Here is a 26,340-nt window from a genome sequence, read left to right as displayed (position 1 = left end):
ACTCCTGACGTCAAATTTACGTAACCAGCGACGCAAGCATCGAGCGGTGACCTGCAGCGTTGTCTGAACAACCCACTCAAACACTCTCCTCGTTTATAGGAGGTCACCTTTGTTCGCTTTCAAAACCAATAACATTGTCTACACTCAGCGGTTTTTCTTATCTAATTGACTGACAAGAGGCGAGGAGCACGCTCTAGTGGAGAGGGTTTCGATGGGGCCGAGCCAGCACAGTGAAAATAGATAACCGCATGAAGAGGGTGGTGCCGGCTTCTCCGATTGGTCCGATTCGCCTTACTTAGCTGGCGGTGGCTGGTCGAAAATCGCGGCGGCGTGCAACGGAAGGATAAGAATGCCGCTAAAACGGATCCTCAGCAAGGAAGAGTTGGCAGAGCGATGTCGTATACGTGCCGAAAGGGCTCGAGACGTTTTACTGCCAAGCAAAAAGGTTTATCATGCGCAAATAAATACGTGCTCACTGGCAGGTGCGAGTAGCGAGGGCCTGAGCGATCGGCGGGCAGCCATCTTCTATTCCTTTCGGAACGGGGCAGTCTGTGGCTATTCAGAAAAATTTTCAGTTTTGTTCGGCATATTAATGCATTTTTATCGCGTACACGTCACTTTGACGTGGTGAGTTTTCGCGGTTTTGTGAGGTCGCGTGACAGACAGGTGAAGTGGGCGTAGCCAGAAAACATTGGACCAATAGCAGAGGGCTAATGGTGAAAAGGCGTCGAATCAGGCATGATTATTTTTCTTTTGTGCGGTTTAATCAAGCGTAATCAGTGTGTACACGTTATATCAGATGGGGAGTTATCGCGGTTTTCGTGACGTCGCGTGACAGATAGGCGAAGTTGGGAGTGGCCCGAAAATGTTTTGACCAATCGTGGAGGCTGATTGCAGAAATTGGAAGAAAAACAGTTTGGAATCATTTTACGTTATAGTGCCCCAGATTCACAAAGCTTTTCTTTCGTAAGTGCTATTTGCCATTGGTCGGCCGCCTTAGATAATAATATGTCTTGCATCCGGATTGGCTGAAATTTTTTCTTACGAACAATTCTAGCGTAAAACGTTTTTGTGAATTCGGGCCGAGCTTTTCGTGATTGCCCGACCCTCAGCCACCCACCAGTCATGGTAGCTATTGACGTGATAACGACACGATCGCCGCGGCATGGTCAATCGCAACCCGCAGTTATGTAAGATAACTTTTGTGGATACGGGCCAAGGACTGTTCGAACACAAAAATGGTTGGCAATATCAGGCACCGGCAACTCGTAACAGCGAACTTCTCTATTTACACATAGCTATTACGCTAGGATTGTTCTTAACAGTAAATTACAGCCAATACCGATGTTGGGCATACTATAAATCAGCGTAGGCAAATTGGCCAATGTCAAATAGCGCTAACGAACAAAACGCTTTGTGAATTCGCGACTATACAGGGCCCAACGACAGGGCCTATATTTACAAAACGCCTCGGGTCTGATTCACAAAGTTTTTCATTTGTATATGATATTTACCACTGGCAGCCCACCTTCGCTAATAATATGTCCAACATTACGATAGGCGGGGACCACCACTTGCGAGCAGCTGCAGCGTGGAACGTTTTTTTGTGAATACGGGCCCTCTTTCTTATGTGGCGATCGTCTCGTTATCACGCCGATCCCTATTATGAGTGACAGGCGCTCGAATGTGGGCCACTCAGGAAACGCTCTTACATAAGGTAAGTTTTGCAAATACGAGCACAGGTTAATTTGAAGGAGTCGAACAATTTGAAAGAGAAGTCTTTAGAACCAAAAGCCTTGTGAATACAGGCGCTGGAGCGCAAAATGCCGCAAGTGGTTCTAAATGGGATCCAGTTGGAACTGCTTACCGCAGGTGATTCAAGGCCGCTGTTTTGTTGCGATGCTTTTTCCGATGCTAATGCCTTTTCGCGGTTTACGCTCTTCGCCAGTGGTCAGAGCAACGTCCCGCCCGCGTTATCTACGGGATCAGCCGGCCGGGAGCGGTGGATGGTAAGTAAGACTGGCATAGAACCGAGCAGAAGGCATCGCTATAAAATAGCGACCCAAGGGGGTATTCTGTAAGTGCCCACTTAGAGGACTGTCCTTTTCGGGTGCTGGTGAAGGGCTGATTGGCTGGGCAAGGGTACGAACGAGGAGGCAGGTGTGCCCCAGCCAGTCGCTTCCTCACACGTATTGCTCCAGCCAATCAGCAGCGGCCGAAATGGACAGTCCACCTGCCCCACACTCCCCTGTTTTCAACAAAGGCAACGTGAATGAATGCGGTACTATAAACAATTATATATATATATATATATATATAATTGTTTTTGTTAAGTGATTTCTTTTAGCAGGGACTGCAATATGTGCGTTTCGCTTCTTTAGGATTATTTGGGCTCCTATCCAACGCTGCAGCGGTTCGTGAAAACAGGCGCTGACTAATCGCGATTGCGAAAGTAATATTAGCGAAGGCCACGGAAGCACATATATTTCTTAAACGAAAGGCATTATGAAGGCCCGCGTTCAGAGAACGTTATAACGCTAGATTTGTTCGTGGGAGAAAATTCCAACCAATCCTGATGCCGGACATGTCATTAGCCAAGGTGGCCGGCCAATGGCAGAGAGCACCTATGAGCGAAAAGTTTCGTGAATTCGGCCCCATGAGAATTCGGCCGCAACTCCGGGTTCTCGCGCTCCTTTCTCTTTCACTCTGTGTCTTTGTCGTCTTCTCGGATATTGCGAACGTGCCGTTTCGTACTCTGCTGCGCTAGAGCCGCTACAGCGGTCACGACCGGCGCCGCGGCGTGTCCTCGTGCGGCTCGGGGGCAGAGCGGTGGCGAAGCCGACCGCCGTAGACGACGTCCGCTCCAGCATTGCTTCACGCGGGGCCAGGATGGCCAGGAGGCGGCGGCGGCGGCGGCCGAAAAAGCAAAGCTCTTTCCGAGAAGCGCCAGTTATCGGGGAGGGGGGAGCGTGGGCCGCCAGCGGGCCCCACGTAAGCGGAGCGAGGAGGAGGCCGCAGCGGCAGCGGTAAACATTGGGCCAGCGAAATTGCGTTCGTCTGGCGACCTTGCGTCTGCGCGCCCGTCTGTGACGTCGGCGCCGGGTCACGTGGGCTGTGACGTCGCCGGCGTTCAGAGGGCGTCACGCGCCGCCCTGGCAGCAGCGGGCAGCGGCTTGGCGGCTGCGCTGCTGCTGCTGCATTTGCGTGTCGAGTGTTAGCCCTGCTGGATGGCCTGCCGAGCGCCGAGCTCGGCTTAGCCTGGCCGCTCTGCTCTAGGCCCACCCGGATAATGCCCACAACGGCCGGCGCCGCCGGCCCCTCTGCGTTGCGGCCGACATGCTGGCGAGCTGTGAGTACTACACTGCTTTTAACGGTTGGCCGCGTTGGGGGCGTGCGTTTTGCACCGCGCCAGCCCAGCTGGGTAAAGCGCCCAAAGGCTTGCGACTTGGCCACCCGCGCGGGGTCGAGTCGCGATCCTTTTGGCCTTGCTAGCGCTTCTGCAGCTGCGATCTGCACGCTCCCGCGGTCTCCCTAAGAGCTCCGTCGGCTCGAGCCCTCGTTCGAGCCCGATCGAAGCGCTCTGGGACTCCTGCACAGCCGGCCGATTGAGTCGGCGCCTTCGCGTGCTGCATTGGGCAGCCCGGGGCTCGCAGGGTCGAGGCCTAGGCGCCTGAGCGCTCCGGGCAGCTCGCCGGCCCCCGTGCGCCGGCATCCGCTTCGCAAAAGCGGTCCCGCAGCCCAAATGGGGCCTCTCCCCGAGCGCCGGGTGCCGGCGACGATGCACGTTCGGGTAGGCCTTTTGTGTCGCACAGCGGTTCGCTCTTTTCTGGGAGGCTGTGCAGGCGCAACACCGACTTACGAGGAGAGAAGAAAAAAAAGAAAAAGGAAACTGGCTCCGCGTCTTTGCCCTTGCTTCTCGCGATCACATGTGCCTCGTCTTCTTGAGGGTGAAACCCTCCACGGCTATACTATTGATGCTACTAAGTTTTTGAAGACCTCTAAAGTTAGCGGTCATCCTAGTTGCCTTTCGCCCTTCAACATATTTTCGGTTTTCGTGTAAGCCCAAACGATGAATTATTTTATTTATCTTATGGTTTGATTGAAATCATTATAAACACTTAATTGTGTGCAGAGACGTGTACGAAAGAGCTGTGTGCCTGCTCATTCGTTACTGTTCTGCACCAGGTCCCGTTCACGAGCGTTAGGTATAGTTTGCGTGCGTGCGAGCCAAGTGTATTGTGCGTCTTGTGCAAATATATTGAATTATTTGCAGGCTTATCTCAAGCGCGCAAAACTTACGTACGTCAGATGTAACGATACGTCGGAGCCCCCAAATTGTGAAAAAAAAAAGACACTATATATCAAATTGTACCACTGCATATCCATAAATCCAAACCAAGCAAATGCCGTTTTCTTATTCCACACAAGCCGTAAAGCACCGATGTTGACACTTTCGACCTCAATCAAGCCGTTGTGTCTACCAAGCCCGTGTTATCGCTGCCGCGAACGAGTTGAGCTGTACGGCGTAGAATATCCTCGCGAATAGGCGATATCCGCAATTTGTTTACGTCTGGCCAATAATAATTAGCGCCTTCACCATTCCTGACGAGTAGGATAACTAATTTGACGCGGAGCGCATCAAAAAACGAAAGTGAGGGAGAGCCATACAGTATAGGCGGCGTTCGCTGTTGCCAACTGAAATTGCCCTGTTGCCTGCGCCGGGTCGCTGATGCCAGCGGCGGCCTTATTCGGGTGGCACGGTATATATACGAGGTACTACAACACACTGTCACACACTGTGTTTCGTCCCAACGTGTGCCCGAACGCGGGTCGGGTATAGCCTACTTATTATTATTATTTTTTCTTTCTTTCATTCTGTTCGTGCGCTTTTGGCCCTTCTTTCGTGCTGCCGCATCCGCCCGTGGAAACATTTTCTGCGCCTCTCTGGGCTGGCGTGTAGCCCCTCCCCTCCTTTTCCTGGACTCGTCCGGAGAAAACTGGATTCGGCTTCCTCCTTCGCAGCCCGAGTGAAAGCGCTGCTGCTGCGCCGCCGCCGCCGCCGCCGCTACGCCGACGAGTCGTCGCCGTCGTCTGCTGCTGTTGCTTCTTCGCGCGTAGCTTTTTCGAGCGCTCTGCCGCGCGGCTGCAGGCAGCAAGCTCGCTCAGCATCTCGGCGTCGTCTCTCCTCCGCCGCGAGACGTCGCATTTCCGTTTTTTCTTTTTTTAATATATATATATTTTTTTCTTTTTTTTTTATTCTTTGCGTTTGCGCCTCTTGGTTCCTTTCGCGGCATGTGCCCAGATCGAGCGTGTGACGGGTCGGCCTTCACATTCCCTGTGTTCTCTCTCTCTCTCCTTCCCTCCTTGACGTTGTGTCATCGATTCCAGTTTTAGAGGAAGTTGCTAGCCGGCAGGCGGTCAACAAAATGTCCCCGCCGCCGCCTCGCTTCCGCAAACACTGCCGGTGACCACTGCGCGGCTTTTGCTCATATTCACAGCTCACGCGTTTTATCATTTTCCCCCTTAAAGAGGTGGCGTGTGTCTGTGATACGTCGGATCAATACAGAATACTGCAGCTGGTTTCGTTTGTGCCGAGTGGCACCTCGTTAAATGAGCAGATGCACAGCTATAACTATCCGAGGAACGTTCGCTCATCAGTGGCATGGCATTTCTCCATCCACCAAATGGATCAATTGGATATGACGCCGTGAAATGTTGAGGGCGCTTGCCTCGCCGTATAAAAGGGCGTCTTAACTAGCGCTTGGGGATTCCACGGCGGCCCGTTACCAGCACTTCCCATTTAACTGCATGTAGTTTAGGAATGAGCGTAAGAACGGTTAGCAAGTCACGATGATGTGTGCAGTTGGCTACTTAATATTTCTGACTGCTATACTGCAATAGCGGCAGTTTATATAAACGCTGGCGACTTATGTACGCTAAATGTCGTCCAGTTGCAGTTAGATTAAGTGGCTATAAACGTGTAATGCGTGTTTTTGCTCCCGACGCCACCTATAGTATTTATTCAGTGTACCTTACATAAAATCGTAAAGATGTTCCTTTTCAACCGGCCTATATATGATCATGAGCTTCTAAGCGGACCATTGAACAGCCTGCTGGCCCTGCCCAGTGCTGGTATGTAGAACGTGCGAACTGTCAAACTGAAGACAGCCTCGCGTATCTGAATCCTCTAAGATTAGATATCGCTGTGCGTCCTACTGTGCATGGTCTTCGAATGCCGCTTTGGTGTCCCAAAATGTAATGAAATGGTCATTTCGGCGAGTATCCTCTAACCGTTGTCTTTCTTCTCCGTTCTTTCGTATTATTATTATTATTATTATTATTATTATTATTATTATTATTATTATTATTATTATTATTATTATTATTTCGGACAACCAATTAAAAAGAGCTTCATGTCCGCTGAGGTGGACTGCGTCTGCTTCATTTCTCTTCATCTATTTAGTTGTAGGGATTTTTAAAAGACGTTGGCACCATGAAGTGACGCTATTTACTCCTAGTCGCTGAACAAAGAAAAAAAAAAAAGGAAGCACTAAATTGCACTATAGAATGTTGTAGTTGCTGTGAACAGCAAGAAATAGACGGTGGTCTGGTAACCATGGACGGTTTACACAGACAAGTTATATTAAACAGTACGTTGAAGCGCTGTCTTAATTGTGCCCGACACTCAGCGAGACCGCCATGTCCATTTAGCGGAGTTTGAAAGTACGCTGCCAATCAATTTCCATTCCTGTTATCGCGGTTACACCTGGCCAGTCCCGGGCCTTTAACTTCAAGGTGTGTCTTAATAAATATGGAGGACATCTAGAACGCGAAAGGAGCGAATTGTAGCGACATACGAACGGTACAGTAAGGACGACACCTCAACGTTCAGATCTGTTGTACTGCAGAACAACCAGCTCATGCACTCTTCGCTTGTCCTTTACTGTTTATTCGGTCGCTTTTGCGAACGTAATTTTTTAGAAGGATCTGCCTTTCGCATATTTTTCTCAAGCATTTGTAACGTTGACATCGACCGCGTGAGATCGCCTTGGAAACTATGCCGGAGGGATATTGCTGCAAACCGCGGCATTTCAAAGCTACGCGCTCACAGTGCTTTGGCCTCGGCAGCACGAAGCGGTAGGGGCGATCAGGTCTTCAGTGGATTGGTCGTGATCCAGTGTATTCGGTGCGCGTGGTCGTGAAAAGACGAGTACATGACAGTAAATATATGATGTGTGCTCGTCTTGCTATTATTTTCGTCTCACCGTTTGATCGAGAAGGAGAAGGAGTAGATTTTAATGAAGAGAATGGAGGAGAGGTCGGCCTGGAGAGCGTGTCTCTAGCCTGCTACTCCTCACTGGGATAAGGGAAAGTGGGAGATACAGGGAGAGGTAGGTGGCAGGTGATTATGATATCGTACAATGAGCTACTATTTACACACGTTGTCCAATACGCGGTTGCGCACTTTTCACACTCTACACGCAGGAGTAGTGTTGTCCACACAAAACGTCATCGCGCAAACACATTTCGCACTTCTCAAGTCCTGACTTCACAGGTCCTAGAGACGACCGTCCAAGCCCGTCTCACACAAGTTCAAAAGTGATCTTATGGCGCGCTGGGCATGATCAACTATTCTCCACGCGCCTAAAACTATTGCTTCCGAAAAGGGGCGGGAGTCCAAACAGTCAACACTACGCTTTAGTGTCCTTCGCTCGGCCGCATATTCAGGGCACACGCAAAGTATGTGGTCTATTGTCTCGAAATTGTGACGGACGCTACAATCAGGGTGCCGTTCTCGTCCAATCTTGTGAATGTATTTGCGAGTGTACGCCACACCAAGCTGTAATCGATGGATTAGTGCTTCCTGGCCTCTCCGCATCCGAAGTGGTAGTCGGAATCGCAAACCGGCGTCAAGTCTATGGAGGCGCTCTTGCCGATGTTCGGGTTTGTCCCATTGTCGCGCCATAGACGTTTCGGTGGAGTTGTGTAGCCGGGCGGCCGGGCTTGCACTTTATATATATATATATATATATATATATATATATATATATATATATATATATGTGTGTGTGTGTGTGTGTGTGTGTGTGTGTGTGTGTGTGTGTGTGTGTGTGTGTGTGTGTGTGTGTGTGTGTGTGTGTGTGTGTGTGTGTGTGTGTGTGTTCGTATGTCAGCGCTATGCTTGTTAGGCGCGCGTTAAATGTGTAAGTTCGAGAAACCGAGGTAGTCTAAATTCATGCGGACCCCCCCCCCCCCCCCCCGCACACTATATACGGCATCTTTCATAGGCTACGTGTTGCTATGGTACGTTAGACTCAATCAATCAAGCAATCACGTCACTTCGCCCTCCACAGTAGTGCGCAGCAAGTGGACGGACGTGATGACATGATGGTGGCATTATAGTGACAGCTGATGGAGACCTTAACAACAGTTGTTTGCTCCTGTGACACCATACCGCAAAAAGCTTTATTATACCGAAAGGTAATCGATCAACCCTTTTTGCTATATTTATGTCTCAGCGACCTGTTACTCGCTATATTGTAAAACGGTTCGACTGTGGTGCCCCCTCCCCCTTTGTGGGAAGCGCAGAAAATACCTTCTTTCCCGGTTTTCTTTCCCTTTAATGAAAAGGCTACCTAACTCTATTCAGCGACACCGTGTATTTTGGTATTTCCGCGCACAAAGGACAGGGCCGCGCGCTGTCCGTTGAAATTTCAGGATGACTCAAGAGAAAGTTTTTCTGTTCGCAAGTACTGTTTGCCATTGGCCGACTGCCTTCGCTAATATGTCGAACATCACGATTGGCTCACATCTTTTTTTACGAATAGTGTAAGTACGTTTTTGTGAATGCGGGCCCCGGGCCAGTAGTAAGAACACTTTTCGTTCGTATGTGTCATTTGCCATTGGCGGGCCTATACTTCGCCAATAATATGGCTAGCATTAGGATTGGCTGGAATTCGCTCTTATGGATAGTCATAACCTTAGAGCTTTTTCTCGTGAATACGGGCCCAGGTGGCCGAATTAATAAAGCTTCTCGGCCCGAATTCACAAAAACTTCTTACGTAAGAGAATTGTTCATGAGGAAGAATTTCAGCCAATCCGGATGCAAGACATATATTATTATCTATGACGGTCGGCCAATGGCAAAGCGTACTTACGAAAGAAAAGTTTTGTGAATCCGGCCCGAGGGCCGGATTCACAAAAACCTTCTTACGCCAAAACTGTTCGTAGACGCAGGTGTCAGCCAATCGTGGTGTTGGGCATATCATTAGCGATGATGGCTGGCCAGTTGCAAGCAGCATTTACAAACGAAAAGCTTTGTGAATTCGGCCCCTCGTAATTCGTAAGTGCTCTCTTCCAATGGCTGGCAGCTTTCGCTAATCCAACATCAGGATAGGCTGCAATTTTCTCTTAGGAACAGTTCTATCGTAAGATCTTTTTATGAATACGGGCGAAGTAATTTAACCACGCATCAATGAGTATTTAATAGCATCCTATTACAACTGAGCTCACCACACTGTAATTTATTGGATATGAGAGACACTCCCCTTACATCCGCTGCTGAGCTCAAAAGTCGCGGCTTCGATTCCCTGCCCTGGCGATTGAATTTCAGCAGGAGCGGGACGCAAAAACGCGTATGTGACCCGTGTGTGCAGACATAGCACCACAGCTGGTCAAAATGAATCGGAAAGTATACTACCGGCATCTGTTTCGGACGTTAAACACAACTAATCAGTTACTTTCTTTCACTTCCTTTTCTAATAAGGAAAGTGTGTGAGCGTTTATACACTGCCCACTTAAACATATAGCGACAAGTCTTTGACGTTTTTTGCCCTACTGTCTTGCGGGCGGCGAAGCAGTACGCAGTGTCACGACTTAAGTAGTCGGGATTCTCTGAATGCGTGAGGATCCCTTAGCAAGAGGTTTGAGCTTAATGGAGAAGTATCGCGTCTAGTTAGGGCAGCAGGCTGTCTGTTTTCTGTACGTGCAAACTCACCCAGCTGTTTCCGTCAAAAGCACGCGCTGCTCGGAAGGCACGTCCGCCGACTTCTTCGCGTTTCTCATTAGTGACTAAACCACGGCAACGATCCGCCTCATGTAACTCCGTGCACTGAATCCAAAGCTGGGCGTCCCGTTAGCGAATGGAGAATGCGCACCGGCTACGTGCGTCGCACGAAGATGAAAGGAAACGCCAAGTCGCTTATGGGTGTTTCTCTCGTACGGCAATTTTGGGCCGCTGGCGTCGAGGAGTGAAGGATTAGAGTCGGACAATGGCCGAGCTCATCTTCGGGTTACCGATGCGAATTCGCTGAAGTGACTCGTAGCCTTAGCTGTGCTGCACGGAATCTGCCGAGCGCCCGAAGTGACGGCGCCCGGGAGGTGCCGTTGTGACTCGCACTTGCAAATATGAAGCTGCCAGCGTTCGTCGCCCGATAGGCGTTTGGGGGATGATGGGGAGGGGGGGGGGGGTGCGTTTCCTCGCACGGACCACGGAAGGGTAGCACAGCTTCCACTCCCCTTTCCTCTGCGCCCCCCCCCCCCCCCCTCTCAGCGTATTCTGCGCTCACTTGACGAGCTGCGCACTTTCGTGGCGAGCCTCTTCCCCCTTGCCAGCACGAGTCGGCAGCTCGAGCGTCTGTTATCAATTTCCGCACTTAACACGAGAGGCCTCCGTGTGACGACAGTAGTGGGCATCTGTTCACTTGTTGCATTTTAAGCACCGAGCTCTCTCCAGTCTCGAACGCAGCACCGTTACCATCTGCAAAAGATATTCGAGCGACTACGGGCCGTGAATAGCTTTGCGGAGGGTGCATGCTTTATTGGCGCCTTCTTGCACCCACAGCGTGTTGAGATTTGGGCTTCTTGGCACGTCCTTGGAATTTGTCAGAATACACGCCGGGCCAAGGAGCAAACAAAAAAGAAAAAAAAAAAAAAAAAAGCGCTACACCGAAAGACCTTGCAGCCGACATCAGTTGTGGCGCAAAGTCTTCGTTAGCCTCAGTTCGCATTCACCGCTCGGGAACGCGGTACTGTTTGATTCGTCTTGACGAATGACGGTTGCATATTCAAGTTGGTTAATTTCTTCTTTATAGGTTATTTTACCTTTTTATTTATTTACGCAGATTTTGAACTTGCGCACATTTATTTCGATGAGCCCTCACTGTTCTAAAGCTAGCGCGATAAGCCGTGTAATGCGGTGCGCATTTGTGTGTTCTATCTGGGGCCGCACGCGCCATACTAAGCGCACCCTCCGTGTAAGCCGTTATTTGAATGCGCTCAAACCACTATGGCATCTTTCATGCACTTGATTTACCTATCGTATGCTAGTGCCTGATCTCGAGAAGCAAGTCAAAGCTAGGAGCGCTTGGGAGTGCGCATTAAATTCAAGCAACGTGCGTGAGACGATTCATCTGATTTCCTGAGACTTTTTCTTCTTTTTTTTTTTGTAATGAACCTGTGATTAAATTGGCTACATGTTCACTCCTCCCAAGGGCTGCTGAAGTCGTCTGTAACGCGTGAATGTAGTGATGTGCGCGTTTCAGCGCGCCTTCGCCGCACGCGCTGTCGTATAGCATGTATTTTCAGTCGTCGGAGACGTGCGCATTTCGATAAGTTCCTGTTTGTGAATGAATAACGTAATGTTGGTTAAGCTACAGATGTAGTTCGTGCTACTGGTTTATAATCTGCTAACGCTATTATTGCTTGCGGCAGTGTGAAAGGGAATGCATTTCCAAAGCGTTCTGTTTGTAAGTGCTCTTAGCCATTGGCCGACCGACCACCTTCGCTAATGATATGTCCCGCATAACACTGATTTATTGAGAGAAAAAAAAAAACCAAGAAGCATACGTATACATACTTAGACGAGCATCGCCGTGTCACGATTTAATTTTACAACTTTCTTGGAGTTTTTTTCGGGGGATTGGAGCGCGCTTGCGCATTGATGTACTTGCTCTTTGATCTGTGTCGACCGATAAGTAGGCGTGTTTTTCCGAGAATAAACTTTAGGTTGAAGTAGCGCTCATCCTGTCTGGTCTTCCTTGTGTCCTCGGGTTTAGCTCTTTGAGTCAAGTATGAATTCTTACAAACTCGCCCAAATTTCAGTTCTTGTGTGTATTTCTAGCTGTGAAAATACCCGTCCGGCAAAGTTGCTGTCTTTTCTATTCAATTAATTAGCGGGGATTATTTCTTCATATTGTGTATGGCGGTGCCCAATTCGTAAAGAAAAAGAGAGAGAGAGAGAGAAAACAAACACGCAGTCCTATTTTGTTGGGTGTACTGACCGATGAAAAGAGCTTCGGTATGCCCATTATCTTCGTTATCAAGTGTCAATACGAACCTGCCGCATTGCGTCTTTCGCAGTAAACTTCACGCTACGGGTGACAACCGCAGATCGGAAGCAATCAACCCTTTGACACTCTCTCACTGTCAAACCGTGAGGAATCTCGTTCACGGACGTATAGCGTTGGTATACCGTCAACTTCTCGTTGCCGCATTAAAGAAATTCGGGAAGACCGGCTCCCGTATTCACAAAGAATTGTTCCTATCAAATCCCAGTCAATCCTGATGTTATTATCCTGAAATATTATTAGCGAAGGCGGCTGGCCAAAGCCTAAGAGGACTTACTAACGGAAGATTTTGTGGATACGGCCCCTGCACAACTTTAATAGACACACGTCACAGAACAGCGAACAGTTGCCGCAGCGCTTCTTTCGCTTCATTTCTTACACGACTGCGTCTCGTACATCGTGGCTCCGCGCGGCGAAAGGCAAGGGCTGCGCTGTACTTTAAAGGACCTGGGCGCATATTCTTTAAAAAGTTCTTACGCTAGAAACATCCTTCAGATAAGATGTCAGTGAATTGTAATGTCTGAGATGTTATTAGCTAATGCTTCCGGCAAATGGTAAATGACGAACAAGAAACTTTATGAATTTGGCCCGTGGGCCCGTATTCACAAAAATGTCTTAAACTAGAATTGTTCCTAAGAGAAAATGTGAGCCAATCCGGATGCTGGACATACTATAGCGAAGCCGACTGGCCACCGGCTAAGAGCACGTACGAAAGAAAATGTTTGTGAATTTTGGTGTCTAGTGAGCATGGGTGTTGTTAGGGGAGGAGGGGGGGGGGGAGAGATAGGGTGAAGGAATAACTGCTATCCCATTAGTGAGTTGTCGGTGGAACGGTTGACTTCCGTCGATTTTTTTTTTTTTCTTTTTAAGGTGCGCGGTATAATTCTCAATTTTTGTTGGGAGTGCAGGATGGTAGTATGGGATGTCATATTTTGTGCTTCACATGTTATCACAGTATAGACGAAATGTTTCAGATCTGGATGGTCAGAAATGCATGGTTAGAGAGTTCAGATCGCCGCCATGGGAGGTGAACGGTGCACTTTCGGAACGCAGACGTTGGGCAACACTTGCTCGACAATTGTGGAAATATACCGTAACTAACGCGTGGATATTCAGACCAGTTATTAGTCTGCGGCCCAAACGGAGATGAGTCGGAGGCGCTTTCGCTTGAGGGCTTCCATGTGTCACTGGATTCAGATTTTTTTTTTCGTTTTCTTTTTTGCGACAAATGCGTTGCCGACCGCTTGAAAGTCCGATGCTATTATTAGTGTGCATCCGTATAATTTTATCCTGAAGTTTATCGTGGGAAATGGTCACCTGTGTGGTGTTGTGCCTGGCGGTCCTGGACAAAGGGTGTTTCACCGGCGAACGTGCAGCTATGGAATGCTGTTGGGCCTGGCGGTCCTTCTGGACAAAGGATGCACACCGGCGTGCGTGCAACTATGGAATACCATTCACGCTTCATCTTCTTTTCGACGCCAAAGAGCTCGCGACGAAACCAGCGTCACGTCGAGATAATTGACAAGCGATTATGTGTCGTGTCTTCGGCTGTTCAACCACCCGGAGCTGACGAACGAGACGAGCTCTGGGACCCCAAATGGTAAAAGGGTCACCGGCCGTGTGCAACCTACTAATTGCTGCAAAGAGCCTACGCCGACGACGTCGTGGGAACAGCGTCGATCCCGGTTTCACATGAAATTGCATTTTCATTGCATCGAGGCCGGGTGGAAGGCTGGGCACCAGAGGCGGAGTCCGGCGGAGTGGTGCTACACCATGAGGATTTTGAAGACTGTGCAACAGTTCCAATTGGCCGAGAAGAAGGACATTGGATTCGCTCGTCGAGTGAAAGAGGGAAATCAACTGCTTAAATAGGGGATCTTGACTTTTGTGAGGGTGGTCGAACATCTTAAGATTTTGACGTGTAGTGTGCTCCGAGAATCATGGAGCCGTTCTTGTAAACCACCATCATGTAAATTTGTGCATAAAACTTTGTTTTCTCCATATTCGCTCTGGACCTCTCTTTCTCCCGGCCCCTGGCACGGCACCGGCCATGGAACCTTCGTGGCCGCTCGAACCCCTGGTTTCACAACAGTGGCCAAGAAACGCGGGAGCTGGGAAGGCTTCCCAAGACCATTTGACAGTTAGGGTCTGTTCTTCCTCACCCAGCATGTACTTACCCCTTCTACAGCTCTGCTGCTGCGTTGGCATTCAGGTAGTGCTCAGCGGTACATAAGTATTATTGCGCAACAAAAAGACATGGACGGGAGAGAAGAACACACACACCAAGCGCAAACTCTCAACTAAATTTATTGTGCCACTGCATCGGCTTATATGTGTGAAGCAGTATAGACTGCGCATGCGCTTACATGAACTAAAAAAGATTGCGTATTCGTGTAACATAGTTACGAGTCAAGTGATGCCTCCTCCAAGAAACGTCGTTCTTTTTCTGTGAGAGCCAGTGAAGGGAAACTAACACACGTGCACTTATCACCCAATTTCGCAATCATCTGCGCTTCAGTTATTTCACGGATAAGCTGCGTCCTACCACGGGACAATCGTGCACTCGTCCTCGATAGGTTTGCAGCCGTGATCGCGACAATGAATCGCCAAGAACCCACCGTGGGTTCTTGGCGATTGTGTCCCGTGGTAGGACGTAGCTTATCCGTGAAATTACTGAAGCGCAGATGATTGCAAAATTGGGTGATAAGTGTGTTAGTTTTCCTTCACTGGCTCTCACAGAAAAAGAACGAAGTTTCTTGGAGGCGGCATCACTTGACTCGTAACTATGTTACACGAATACGCAATCCTTTTTAGTTCACGTAAGCGCATGCGCAGTCTGTACTGCTTCACACATAAACCGATTCAGTGGCACAATAAATTTAGTTGAAAGTTTGCGCTTGGTGTGTGTGTTCTTCTCTCCCGTCCATGTCTTTTTGTTGCGCAATAATACTTTAGTAATGGATTACCAACTTGCCCGGAATGCTGCTCTCACTCAGCGGTACAAACGGCGATAATCGGTCCACTTGGCGCTTTTCGCGCCGTCGGTGAGCGCTGGGTGATCGTTGGAGGGCCAAATGCAGACACAGTGCGTCTTAAAGGCCCTCGCCTTCACAGTATACCCCAGTGCATGCATCAGCTCATTGTCCCCAATCGCCCACCGGTGGCGTAAAAAGCACCGACCACCATGCGTCCCGATTATCGTGGTTTAATCGCTGGGTACTGTGCACCGTGAAGCTTCCGCCGTGTATATATAACCGACGCGTCCCGAAAGCTTCACCCGTGGATTGCTGCGGTGAACGCACCAAAGATTGCCGAGGAGCACGATGTGTGTTCGTTAGGGCAGCCAAACTCCTTGATGATGGGAGAGGGGCTATTACACTCTCTCCAGGATCGGCTCGCTTTACTCGACGAGAAACTGACCGACGGACATACGGGAAACCAGGACGGTGTCTCTTGCAAAGAAGGCAAGAGAAACCAAGCCATTTTAGCGCACGCGAGTGGCTGAAAGTATCAGAGGGAGCGTTTCTCGTCTAGGAACACTGCAATTGTTATATCCTTGTACCGTTCTTGTTCTTGTTTACAGGTTGCAAGCGTTTGTTAGATCAATCGACTTAGAACAGCAACAACAACAATCGACTTACAACAAAGAGAACAACAACAATTTGACAGCTCTGTCTGTGCCATTAAAGCACGGGTACCGTCGTATGGGGCAAAAATGACCCCCCCCCCCTCCCCCTCCTTTGCGGTTCTCGCCTCAGTGTTGTGCAGTTTTCTTCTTGGGAGTGTTCTTCAGGCGTATATAGTACGCCTTAAACAAGAATTAACGCGGTTACTTCCCGTGAGGTAGGTGCCTAGTTGCGGTTTGAAAAATTCTGGGGAGGGGGGGCTCTGTTTATTTTGCCTGGGCATGCTTGCCTACAGTCGTTGCTGATAGTGTAGCACCGACAGGTAACCGTGGGTAAACATATACGCTCCGGCGAGTGCATGTCGTGCAAACTGCCAGCCCAGCGCTTGTCGCACGCCTACCCCTCCTTCTTTTGTTGAGTCCAAGGTCGCGGTTGTTTAACGGCGGTTGCGCTCGTCCATTAGGCCCAAACGCAGAAGCGCCAGCGTGTACTGATGTTATAAGCGCTCTTGTAAAGCATGCGACGTGGTCGAGGGACCCCTCAGGCAAACATTTAGTCCCGCATCTTATGTCAAGTTGCCTTGATAGAGACAGTGATGCTAGAATAATTACAAACTGGAGAAAGAGGTATGTGTTTAATGGTCCCCCACTACGGCGTGCCTCATAATCAGAACTGGTTTTGGCACGTAAAACCCCATAATTTAATTTTTTTTCTAGGCTTTACCATCGAGCGTGTGGTGTGCGCCCTAAGAAATGTCTGAAAAAAAAAAGAGCATAAAAAACATACATTTCGCATCTTTTTTTTGTGCGCATAAAAGAAACAAAAAACAGGCTGCATCGCAAAGCGTTATACAGATTTTCATTGTAATATCATCATGATATGAAAATGACAGACAAACAACAGACGTTTTACGCCCTCTTGCATGTAAAATAGCATAGACAAACGTGTGATAAGGATTACAAGGAAGGCCTGTAAAATTTGTGGTGTTTCATGAAACGTGAGGCCGTACTTGCCCCGCTTGTGTACATACGTTTGTTTCTTCTAGCTATCCCCTCTTGGCGAGTTATAAACCTCAACATTGAACATTTTGTTCTAATTTGCAACGTAAACGTTCGAAAAATGCTGCAGAAATTGACAGTAATATTACTACATTGAAGCAGATTACAGCGCGTCTGTAAAACAAAATTCATGGGTGAGTTTGTAAAAGCATAAGCAGAAAATTCAGATGAACGAGAAAAGAGGTCATTTGGGCGCTTTTTTTTCTTCTGGAAAGTTTTCTTAAAGTGTACATGACGCGTATAATTCCGCAATATCATTTTATGTGATGCGGTTTCTTTGCAATGATACTGGCTGTTCAGTGTGTGTGTGTGTGTGAGAGAGAGAGAGAGAGAGAGTTAGGATATTTTTTTAAACATGGTCGTTCACGCCTGCCCTATTGTATTTTCGATTTTGTGAAGTCATTGATATTGAAGGCCGAGTATGTTGTATACGTACGTCGATAGTACAGCAACATTAAAAAGGTACGGCGAGTTCACGAATTGCTCCTTTTCTTGTTTGTAATGTTTGTACCGTGCCCTAAACGACATCAGCATTTTTCTCAATGAAGCAGCTCTCAAGGAAACAGCTGTCCGTGCGTACATTCATGGCCCCTCTGGATGTAACTCGGGCCCTTAGTGCCGCGTGTTGGCGTTTTATCAAAGCCCTATTGTTCTGCATGGAGTGCATATGCTATCTTTATCAGCAGGTTGCGTCGGAAAGCAAATTATCAGCGGGAACAGTTTGCCCCGTCTGGCTTACGCAGACGTCTAGGGAATTAAGTGGGGAAAAAAGAAAAAGAAACAGACGAAAAGAAAAAAAAAAGGGGGGGGGGGGGGGGGTGTAGGCGTGTAGCAACGCGATTATTTCTGACACGCGTGCATGGGACCATGCCTTGTCGTTGATCAAATTGCGCACAGAGATTCTGAAGAGCGTTAGGCACAGTACGAAGAGTGTAGTCGAGCCGCTTTACTTATTTACATGAATATAAACATGAAAGCTAAAGCCGACATCCATCCACTTGAATGCGAAGGCAGCTTCGGCTGACTGGGGGTATGTGACGCATTCGGGCATGTATGCCAATTAACTTTCTCGTTCGTGAATCTCCCTCGGGCTTGCTAATTGCCGCACAGCTCATCTGGCCAATGAAGACATTGTTTTGACGCCTGTCACTGGCGCCAGCTACCAATATGTACACTATGTAAGAAAATGGAAATAATGTTGGCGTCGCGCGGAAAATAACTTACCCGGTAATTCATTCATATGAGCAGGTAGAAACAGTAATTCGGTTAGCAGACGCGCTATTCAGTATAAACACCAGCACCCGCCGTGCGATGTAGCTACATATAGCGTTGAGAAAGCAGACGTAGAGCCTGCGAGTAAAACGCCGCGATGTGATTCAGTTACACCACAGCACGCGAGCTATTGTTCCCGTCGCCTACTGTCAGAGCCATTTAGCGCAGAAGTGCGTGCAACCAGTGAGCGTGTCAGCAGGGAGCGGTGAGCTCCTCTTCGAGAGCAGCTCGTGTCGTAGGGGTCCTTCTCGGCTCTTTGTGCGACGAGATCGGATTCCTGGAGCCAATGATAATGACGCGCTTTGCAAGCGGCGCACTATCGGAGAGACAGCAGTCGAGTACGCTCGCGCTGCACGAGCCGCCGCAGAGACAAAAATGGGATTTGCATCATCCCGCCCGCTCTATTTGCAGCCGGCGTCGCGGTCTGTTGTGTCGGTTTCGCTGGAAGGCGCTCCGTCGCTAGCGCTGACATGGCTCTGTGACGTAACGCGCTTTCTCTGTCTAGAATCTTGGCCGTCTCGTCTGCGTCTGCGGCCGGTCTTGCATAAGAATTCTTTCACGCTGCGGCGCGTCAGCTCGCTTTCTCAAGGCTCAACAGTATGCTCATCTTGAGGTTCGCCTTGTGTTCTGAGAATGTGCTGTTGTTGAGGCCTTGCACCATTGAGCGTGCTTTGTACTATTACTATCATTTTTTTTTTTTTTTTAGATGTAGAAGCATGGGACGTTGAGCGTGTTGTGCGCTGCTGTTAACTCTTCAGTATCATCTGCTTCTTTAATGAAACCTTGAAGCCGACTGTGCATAATGCAGTGATGTCGCCTGGGCGCTTTTAGCGTGTCTGCCTAGGCTGGATATTGCGTTAGGCACGCCTCTCGAATAGTACTGCATTTATTAAACAGCGTAGGAAGGATCTAGCTTGACTCAGTTCTCAGAAGTTCGCCGGCGTCTCACGGAGGCAATTTTGTCCCATCCATTCACGCAGTGAACCTGCCTCCATATGACCATTGTGTTGGATGCTTATATACGTAATATGTTCTTCTTTTTTTTTTTTTTTTTTGAGCGGGGGGGGGGGGGGGGGGCAAAAAATGCGCAGGCGCAATTAAACATGGAACATTTCTTGTCCGCCTCTCATCCCACTCCTTTTTCATTATTTATTTATTTATTTATTTATTTATTTATTTATTTATTTATTTATTTATTTATTTATTTATTTACATGTTATGCAATTTATCTACCTCGATTGGCAAGAAACTTCTCATGGCGAATGAAACGCCCAGGATGAAGAGACAATGAAAGACTTCAGAAAGCCTTTCGCGTTTACACATTTTACGGCGCCTAATCTTCTAAGAGCAAAATGAGCAGTGGCCATTATTTTATTGTCAGCCAAGAGAACAGGCTATTTAAATCGACGTTTTAGCAGCTGCTGCAGGAGACCGCTGTTGAAAAAGAAATCGTAGCCAAGATCGTTTGATCGCATGTAATTAATCTCGTCATTAATTTGGCCTGACTTGCCACGCTTTTCTGTATTAGCGTCATATATAAGGAAATGAGCAAAGCGCGCATAAGTCTTCGTTACTCTGGAAGTTTCTAGCCGACTGCGTTGTATAGCTGGGCGCCACATTGGTTTATACTAAATATTAAGGAGAGGCCGACCCTTCGAGGTTAAACCCAGGTACTTCGTTGTTCCGCCAACAAATCACAGATTTGTTGTTTACGCGTAAGGAGTACATGTATGGTTCGCATAGCTGAAGAAACAACGCATTCTTATTATTACTGAGCGTCTGACTTATATATATATATATTCGACAACTCGCCATTGGCCTATGCGTTCTGGTCATCTTGGGCCCATGACGGGACGCGACACGAAGCAGTGGTTTACCGCCTAAGCTCTTTCGTTCACAACGTCGTAATCATCTTTCTCTTTCTTTCATTGCATTCTCTCAGCAATGCTGAGCGGCCCGCCGGAGCGTGATGATCGAATCTGCAAGCCAGCCACTCAGCGTTCTTTTCTCACGTTGCATGTGTAACGACCCGATATACAGGTAGCTTGCGAGTTATAACTTCAAGGAAATGACTGAAATTACACGGTTCTCGTGACCGACATTTCGCAGTTTTTGACAGCAAAGATGAACAATACGGTGGCGCCCGCTGCGTGATACGTGTGTTGTTTGCAGCAAGTTACTCTTTTAAGCGAGGCTTAAAAGCTTTTGCTGTGTGCAGCATGGAAACGTGACATTCGCACGTGGTTTCATCATGACTATAAAAATGACTTTTGGGGCCTCGAGCTGCACAAAGAAGACTTTGCCCTTTTCAATGTGTGCTACGTATGCATGCACTCCGATTTGCCGTCTCTCAGTATGCGCTTGCAGCTCGACTGCGATGAGCGTCGGTTTCATATTGCGAACAGATCCGCTTTCACCGTGACGTAAGTGCTGCAAGCCTTCTTTTCCCGTACAGCGCTGGCTTTTCCTGCGCGCCGTGCCCTGCGAGACCCGGGCTTCCTCACAGAATTTCGCAGCCTTTTCCTTGGAGTAACCACTGCTCACGCAGTAGTTGGCTCGACTTCACGTGTTCCGTCAGACGCATCGCCGCTTCGATCTGACCTGCGCCCCTCTCCGAGAAGGTTTCTTCGCGGCTGGAAATCTATAGGCTTCATTGCATTTCAATCACTTTATGGATTCGAAGTCGATTGCTTAAATTAACGTTAAATTAACTGTCTGGCTTGTTAAGGTTGTCCTGCCAGTTTCGTAATTTATGAAACAGTTTTATGTATATCAGAGCTGAATGCACTATTTAGCCCAGGAATCGTCAGAATTTTCGTAATAATTATGCTCTGTTCATCCCACTGAACCCACTTGTCACAATCGAACAGCTTGCTTATGTAACCGAAACCTCGAAGCCTGTGCACTGAACTGAACATCTCGAGTTGTGCGCCGCAAACGCGCGGCTAAGAAACGTTTATTTCTTGATGCCTATCATTGGCTGGCCGTGATCGAAATAAAATTCTATCAACAACGAGACTTTTCGATGTGACAATGCGACATCACTTGTCAGTAATAAGCGTCAATAAGAAACAAGTCGTTGGTGTCAGGTTTCGCGGAATCGTGCACGGTTGTGCTATGACAAACTTGCGTGTGTGTATACCGTACATTGGACTGATTACTAGAATCCACTGTATAGTATTACATCGTCACCGCATTTCCCCATCTTCCTCTACCTGTCTACCTAACCCTGTACCCCAGTTGGGGAGTAGCACGCTAGAAACAAGCTTCTCCGGTCGAGCTTTCCACCTTTCTTGTTATTAAACTTTACTCTCTTTCTCTCTCTTGCATGTGGACTGTAGTGAAAATATGGAGGCGTCCACACTTCCCATGTCGTTGACCACACTAATGGTGCATTCTAGTAGGTGTCATCTTTTCTTTGTCAATTTGTCCACACCGTGACAACTTTTTTCTCTCTCTTACTTAGCAACCAAGATGCATTGGTTACAACGGCGGTAACCTGCTCGAAAGTGAGTGTGAGTGAGACAACTTCATTGAATATCCTGCAAATTGATGGCCTGCGTCTAGGTCGCGCCAGGGGCAGCAGAGAGACCTCTCGGTAGCTTAAAGGTCTCTCGGGAGCTTAAAACAGAGCGCTTTTGTAAGGGGCGTTTTCCTCGCCTGTTCTGTGAGGCCGTGTAGTTTTAACGAAACGCAGTGTCTGAAAACTTGATTCATTGTCTGTACTTATGCCTGCACCACAGTCGTCTACACAAAATTAATTTAGCTGGCTACGTTGAAACAATCATAGCAAGGCAACAACTGTTTTAAAGTGGACGGGTCGAACTGCGACCAAGTGCGCTACGAGCTGGGTATGTCAGTTAAGGCTGTAATGCAGTGATTTGGGCTTGTTGGTATATGACATCGTGAGGCTTATAGCGCGTGAAAAGACAAGGACGGAGGAAGGACGTGACACACACGGGCGCGTTAAGGCGACCAGTCTGTGTACAAAGAGCCCACTGCTTGCTTAGAACAAATTACCGGGACAGGATGCGATCATCAGTGATCTGTTTTCGCGCAGTCATCCATAATCATGGACATCCTCGGCAGAGTGGGCTACACTCGTGCATAGACTTTTTTTTTTTTTTCGGCTGCTCTGTTTGCCTGACGGTTTTTTTTTTTTCCCCTTCTTCTTCTTCTTCTTCTTCTTCTTCTTCTTCTTCTTCTTCTTCTTCTTCTTCTTCCTATACTTTTTGTTTTGTTTTTAGATCTGCCTGCAGCGCCGTGCGGAAGGGCAGGGCGAAGCCAAAAATCGATGACTACAGAGTGTACCTGCATGGATTCCAATCGGAGTCTCGCCTGACTGTCGTGTAGCCACTCTGCATGCACCTCTGTCTTGTCTGCAATCCAGCCATGCCGCCACTTTCCGGCCCGGGTTCTCTCTCATTTCACCTATGGGCACGCGACATTTTTCTCGATCTCCCACAAGCGAATGCGCCAGTGTCGGTGCGCATTTGCGCTGGCGTGCAGTGGTGCCTGTCACCGACACAGTGCGGTGTCACACGTGCTCGCCGCTGCATTGCTTGCCACTTGCAGATGTCTTCGCGGAGACGCTCGCTTCATTTCCCGCCCGCAGTGTGATCCCCTGTTTGCGTGTTTGTAAGATTACCTCATCAGTGAATTGGCCCGTGCCACTTTGTGTGATGCGCTCGAAAATGGGTGTTAATTTTAGCCACAGTGTCAACGATCCCCTTAGCGCTTGAGTGAGAAGCTTATTTCGTGTAGTCTCGCAGCACTCACATCAGATACTCGGATTGGTGAGAAGCTCGAATAACAAGGTGTAGGCTTGTTCTTTTATTTGATTGTAGATGTGCGATTGCTTGCTCCGCACTGTGCATTGGGTGCACGTTAAAGTGCCCCAGGTGGTCAAAAAATTCGGAGTCCCCCACTACGGCCTGCGTCATAATCATATCGTGGTTTTGCCACGTAAAAGCGCAGAATTTAAGTCAAGCGCAGTGAAGCGCTGAAATTTGCAAACGCTGAGAATCCAGTCTCGTGGGAAAAGAAAAAAAAGAAGAAGAAGAAATAGAACTGGGGAACGGAATGTTTCGCCCTGGAGCAGCGAGTGGTGTCGAACTGCGGCATGCAGCCGCTATTGGACTCATCGTAATTGTAGTTGTAAATACGTCCAGCCGTCTGGCGACCTCTCTCTCTCTTTTTTTTTCTTTTTTTTTCCCCAAGTTTGCTGGCATTCTCCTAGTATAACCATGTACCAACTAGCCCAACAAGCCACCGTCACGAAACGCTGATTTCAACAAGTGTAAAAATATGTCTTTCAAAATGAAGCAACAAAATTATGAGGTTCAATGCGTTGTTTCGAGCCGTTGCACTTTGTCGAAACCAGGTCGGAACACGAGAGCTGCCGCATTGAACGTTTTTGAAAAACGGTCTACTGTTCCACAGAAGAGACAAGAACCTCGCAGCTGCGCTGATTAAATGTGGGAAGTGTACCTACAGTTATTACTATAACGCCTAGTTTAACCCTGGACAACAAACATTCGCTTAAAAAGGCGTGGTTCTAAGCGGACTTTTCTTTCTTTCTTTCTTTCTTTCTTTCTTTCTTTCTTTCTTTCTTTCTTTCTTTCTTTCTTTCTTTCTTTCTGCAGCATCTTCTCAAACACAATTCAGCACTACAAAGACGATAAATCAAATGCCTACGCCACGGTAGTACAACAGGCTAAACGGTAAAACATTTTTAAAGGGCAGGCGACTTGGGCACCCAAAACTTTTTCCCGTCCCGCCAAGCCATTTACAGTTGGTAGCTGTCGACTGCCGACAAGCCCGCCACCGGCCATAGGGGGTGTGTGTTGCAGTCCCAATTTAGAGATAATCGGCTTCAACGATCTTTTTTTTTTTTTTTTTTCTGGTATCGTCATGTGGGGATTACATTCTATGTTCCGTTTGTCTTCAGCGGGTTGCCCTTATCCTGGAGAGATCTGTCCTTAGAACAGAATGTGCGTCATGAGCGAGGAGCCGAGATAAGCGACTTGTTGACCTTGGGTTAGCGAGCTATATTCGTCCCAACCTCCTTTCAAGTCGAGGTCTCCAGTCTGGCAGACAGGACTTGGCCTCTTTGTTTTCTGGTATCGACCGTACAGTTGAATCTTCCATACTTCCCTCCCCCCCCCCCCCTCCTTGTTATGCTTCTCGGGCTTACAGTCTTGCTTGCCTTCTCACCATGTCTGCGGATTTAAGTTACACCTTGCCTCATGTTTATGTGAACGCGACACATGTTTCTGTGCTGGTGCCAGCTTCAACAGTCTACTAGGTCAGGGTCACAAAGAATTTAGGAAGGCTCGCCTCAGAGCTATAATCAGTTCGCCCACATCAAAACAGCATCTCCTTCAGTCTCGTCTTATATTATTAAATTAGCCAGAATTACAACCTACAGCGTAGACTGATTTGGACATGCCTGCAAGTAATAAACATGAGAAAGGGCTAATTCTATTTCTTTTTTTTTTTTTCGTGACCTGAGTTTTAGCAGAGGACTCAAGACCACTCAGTGCCACCGCTGTGTGAAGTCGTTTATGCCTACGCTTTGCGCATCAGAGACATAGCCACTAATTGTTCCCGCGTGCGATGGGGTCGGCCTGTATAACTCATGTGGGAGTATGAAACTCTATTATAGAGACGACATTTGTGCCCGTCACCCCTGACTGCGTCCCAGGTGTGCACGCAAGGGGCGGCGTACGGCTTGGTGTGCCGAGGAGAGCGGGGAGACTGGCCAGAAAAGCTTGCTACCTGGGCTTCCGCTCCGCGCTGGGCTCGAGAAGCTGGGGAAGGGAGTGAGAAATCTAGAGGTTGTGCAACAGTGCTACAGCTATACATGGGCTAGAAACAAACGTTTATGCAGTATAAGACGAAGCTACAGAAAACACCAACCGCACGAAGGGCGCCCTGGCGCTGTTTCGGCTTACAGGGAAGATGGAGCCAACTAGGGCCCTCACCGAGATATCGTCGCTACAAATTTATGCCGTGATCGCTGCACTCCCCCAGCAGGGCGACCTTGTTCTCAAGGCGTCCACCGTCGTGCGCTGCCGCGCTCGCACGACCTGCCCGAGCGGTGCTGAGCGGGCTTTTCGGGCGCGTTGGCGGTGTCGTCTCGCCGGTGACGCTGGTCGTTTTGTTGTCTCGGCCGCTGGGACGGCCGTCTGTCAATACGCACCAGCGGGCGTTCGCCCGTGTGTGTGTCTCATTTATCATCGCCGCTCCCAACAAAAGGAGGCGCGTACGCCGAACCGGAGATTCCTCCCCTCGTTATTTCCTCCTCGGCGGGTGTCACACCTGCGCGCTTGGCCGGCGACGTCGTGCATCGACCCTGAGCGCGCTGCAGCTGCGGCAGTCCGCCGCGACTGGGAAGCCTTTGGCGACCCCGTCGCAAGCAGCAAGTGATGCGGCGGCACGGTCATTGTTCCCTTTAAGGCCGACGCGGCCCGCTGGGGTTTGTCGTCGGCCAAGCGTTCCATCTTCTTCCGTGCATCTATAGGAATATACAGTTTGGGGCCGGCCTCACGTCGGCAGCCCAACAATGGGGCGTCGAAGACGGAGCGCTGGGACGCCGGGGCGGCAGTCACTCCTGCTTTGGCGTGCGTAAGTCATCGCGGTCTCGCGCCTGTAAAAACTCTCTCCGGCGGCGGTGCACCGCGTCCGGTCCTGCTACGCGGCCGCCAGCGGTCGACCGTCCCCATTCGCGGTGGCTCGGGCGCAAGAGATGGTTTTTCGCGACGGCGTCGCGCCTAGCAGCACTTTCGAGTCGTGTTTACAGTTGCGATACGCGCACTATCCATTGTGTCATGTTGAAGCAGGCCAGGAAACGGAATGGAGGAAATCCAGAAAAGAAGAAAACGCCGTGCAGGAACCTACTCGAAAAACGAATCAGTTTACCCCAAGGCACCATTGATAACGCAAAATAATTAAAGGGCGTTCCATTGCAGTGTACTTACACTGTCAGACATGGAAGCCAAACGGTAATGAATTGAAAGTACCCTTTCTTTTCGC

General features: G+C 48.8%; 1 protein-coding gene across 2 annotated transcripts in view; it reads left to right on the top strand.

Annotated features, from left to right (window-relative positions):
* The first annotated feature begins 3,139 nt into the window (after positions 1-3,139).
* The window catches only part of LOC119464086 (low-density lipoprotein receptor class A domain-containing protein 4), a 65,558-nt gene continuing 42,357 nt past the window's right edge, over positions 3,140-26,340 (top strand). The window contains exon 1 of one of the 2 annotated variants that reach the window (XM_037724930.2): positions 3,140-3,349. Coding sequence is in view for 1 of the 2 variants with exons in the window: in XM_037724921.2 (XP_037580849.1) it covers positions 3,337-3,349 (13 nt within the window). In the remaining variant the exon portion in view is untranslated. The remainder of the gene's footprint in view (positions 3,350-26,340) is intronic. The other variant, XM_037724921.2, reaches the window with a different exon arrangement.

The sequence above is a fragment of the Dermacentor silvarum genome, chromosome 1 (assembly GCF_013339745.2).
Source record: "Dermacentor silvarum isolate Dsil-2018 chromosome 1, BIME_Dsil_1.4, whole genome shotgun sequence".
Lineage (NCBI taxonomy): Eukaryota > Metazoa > Arthropoda > Arachnida > Ixodida > Ixodidae > Dermacentor > Dermacentor silvarum.
Note: the sequence above shows the minus strand (reverse complement) of the source record. Positions and strands in the feature narration are given on the sequence as shown.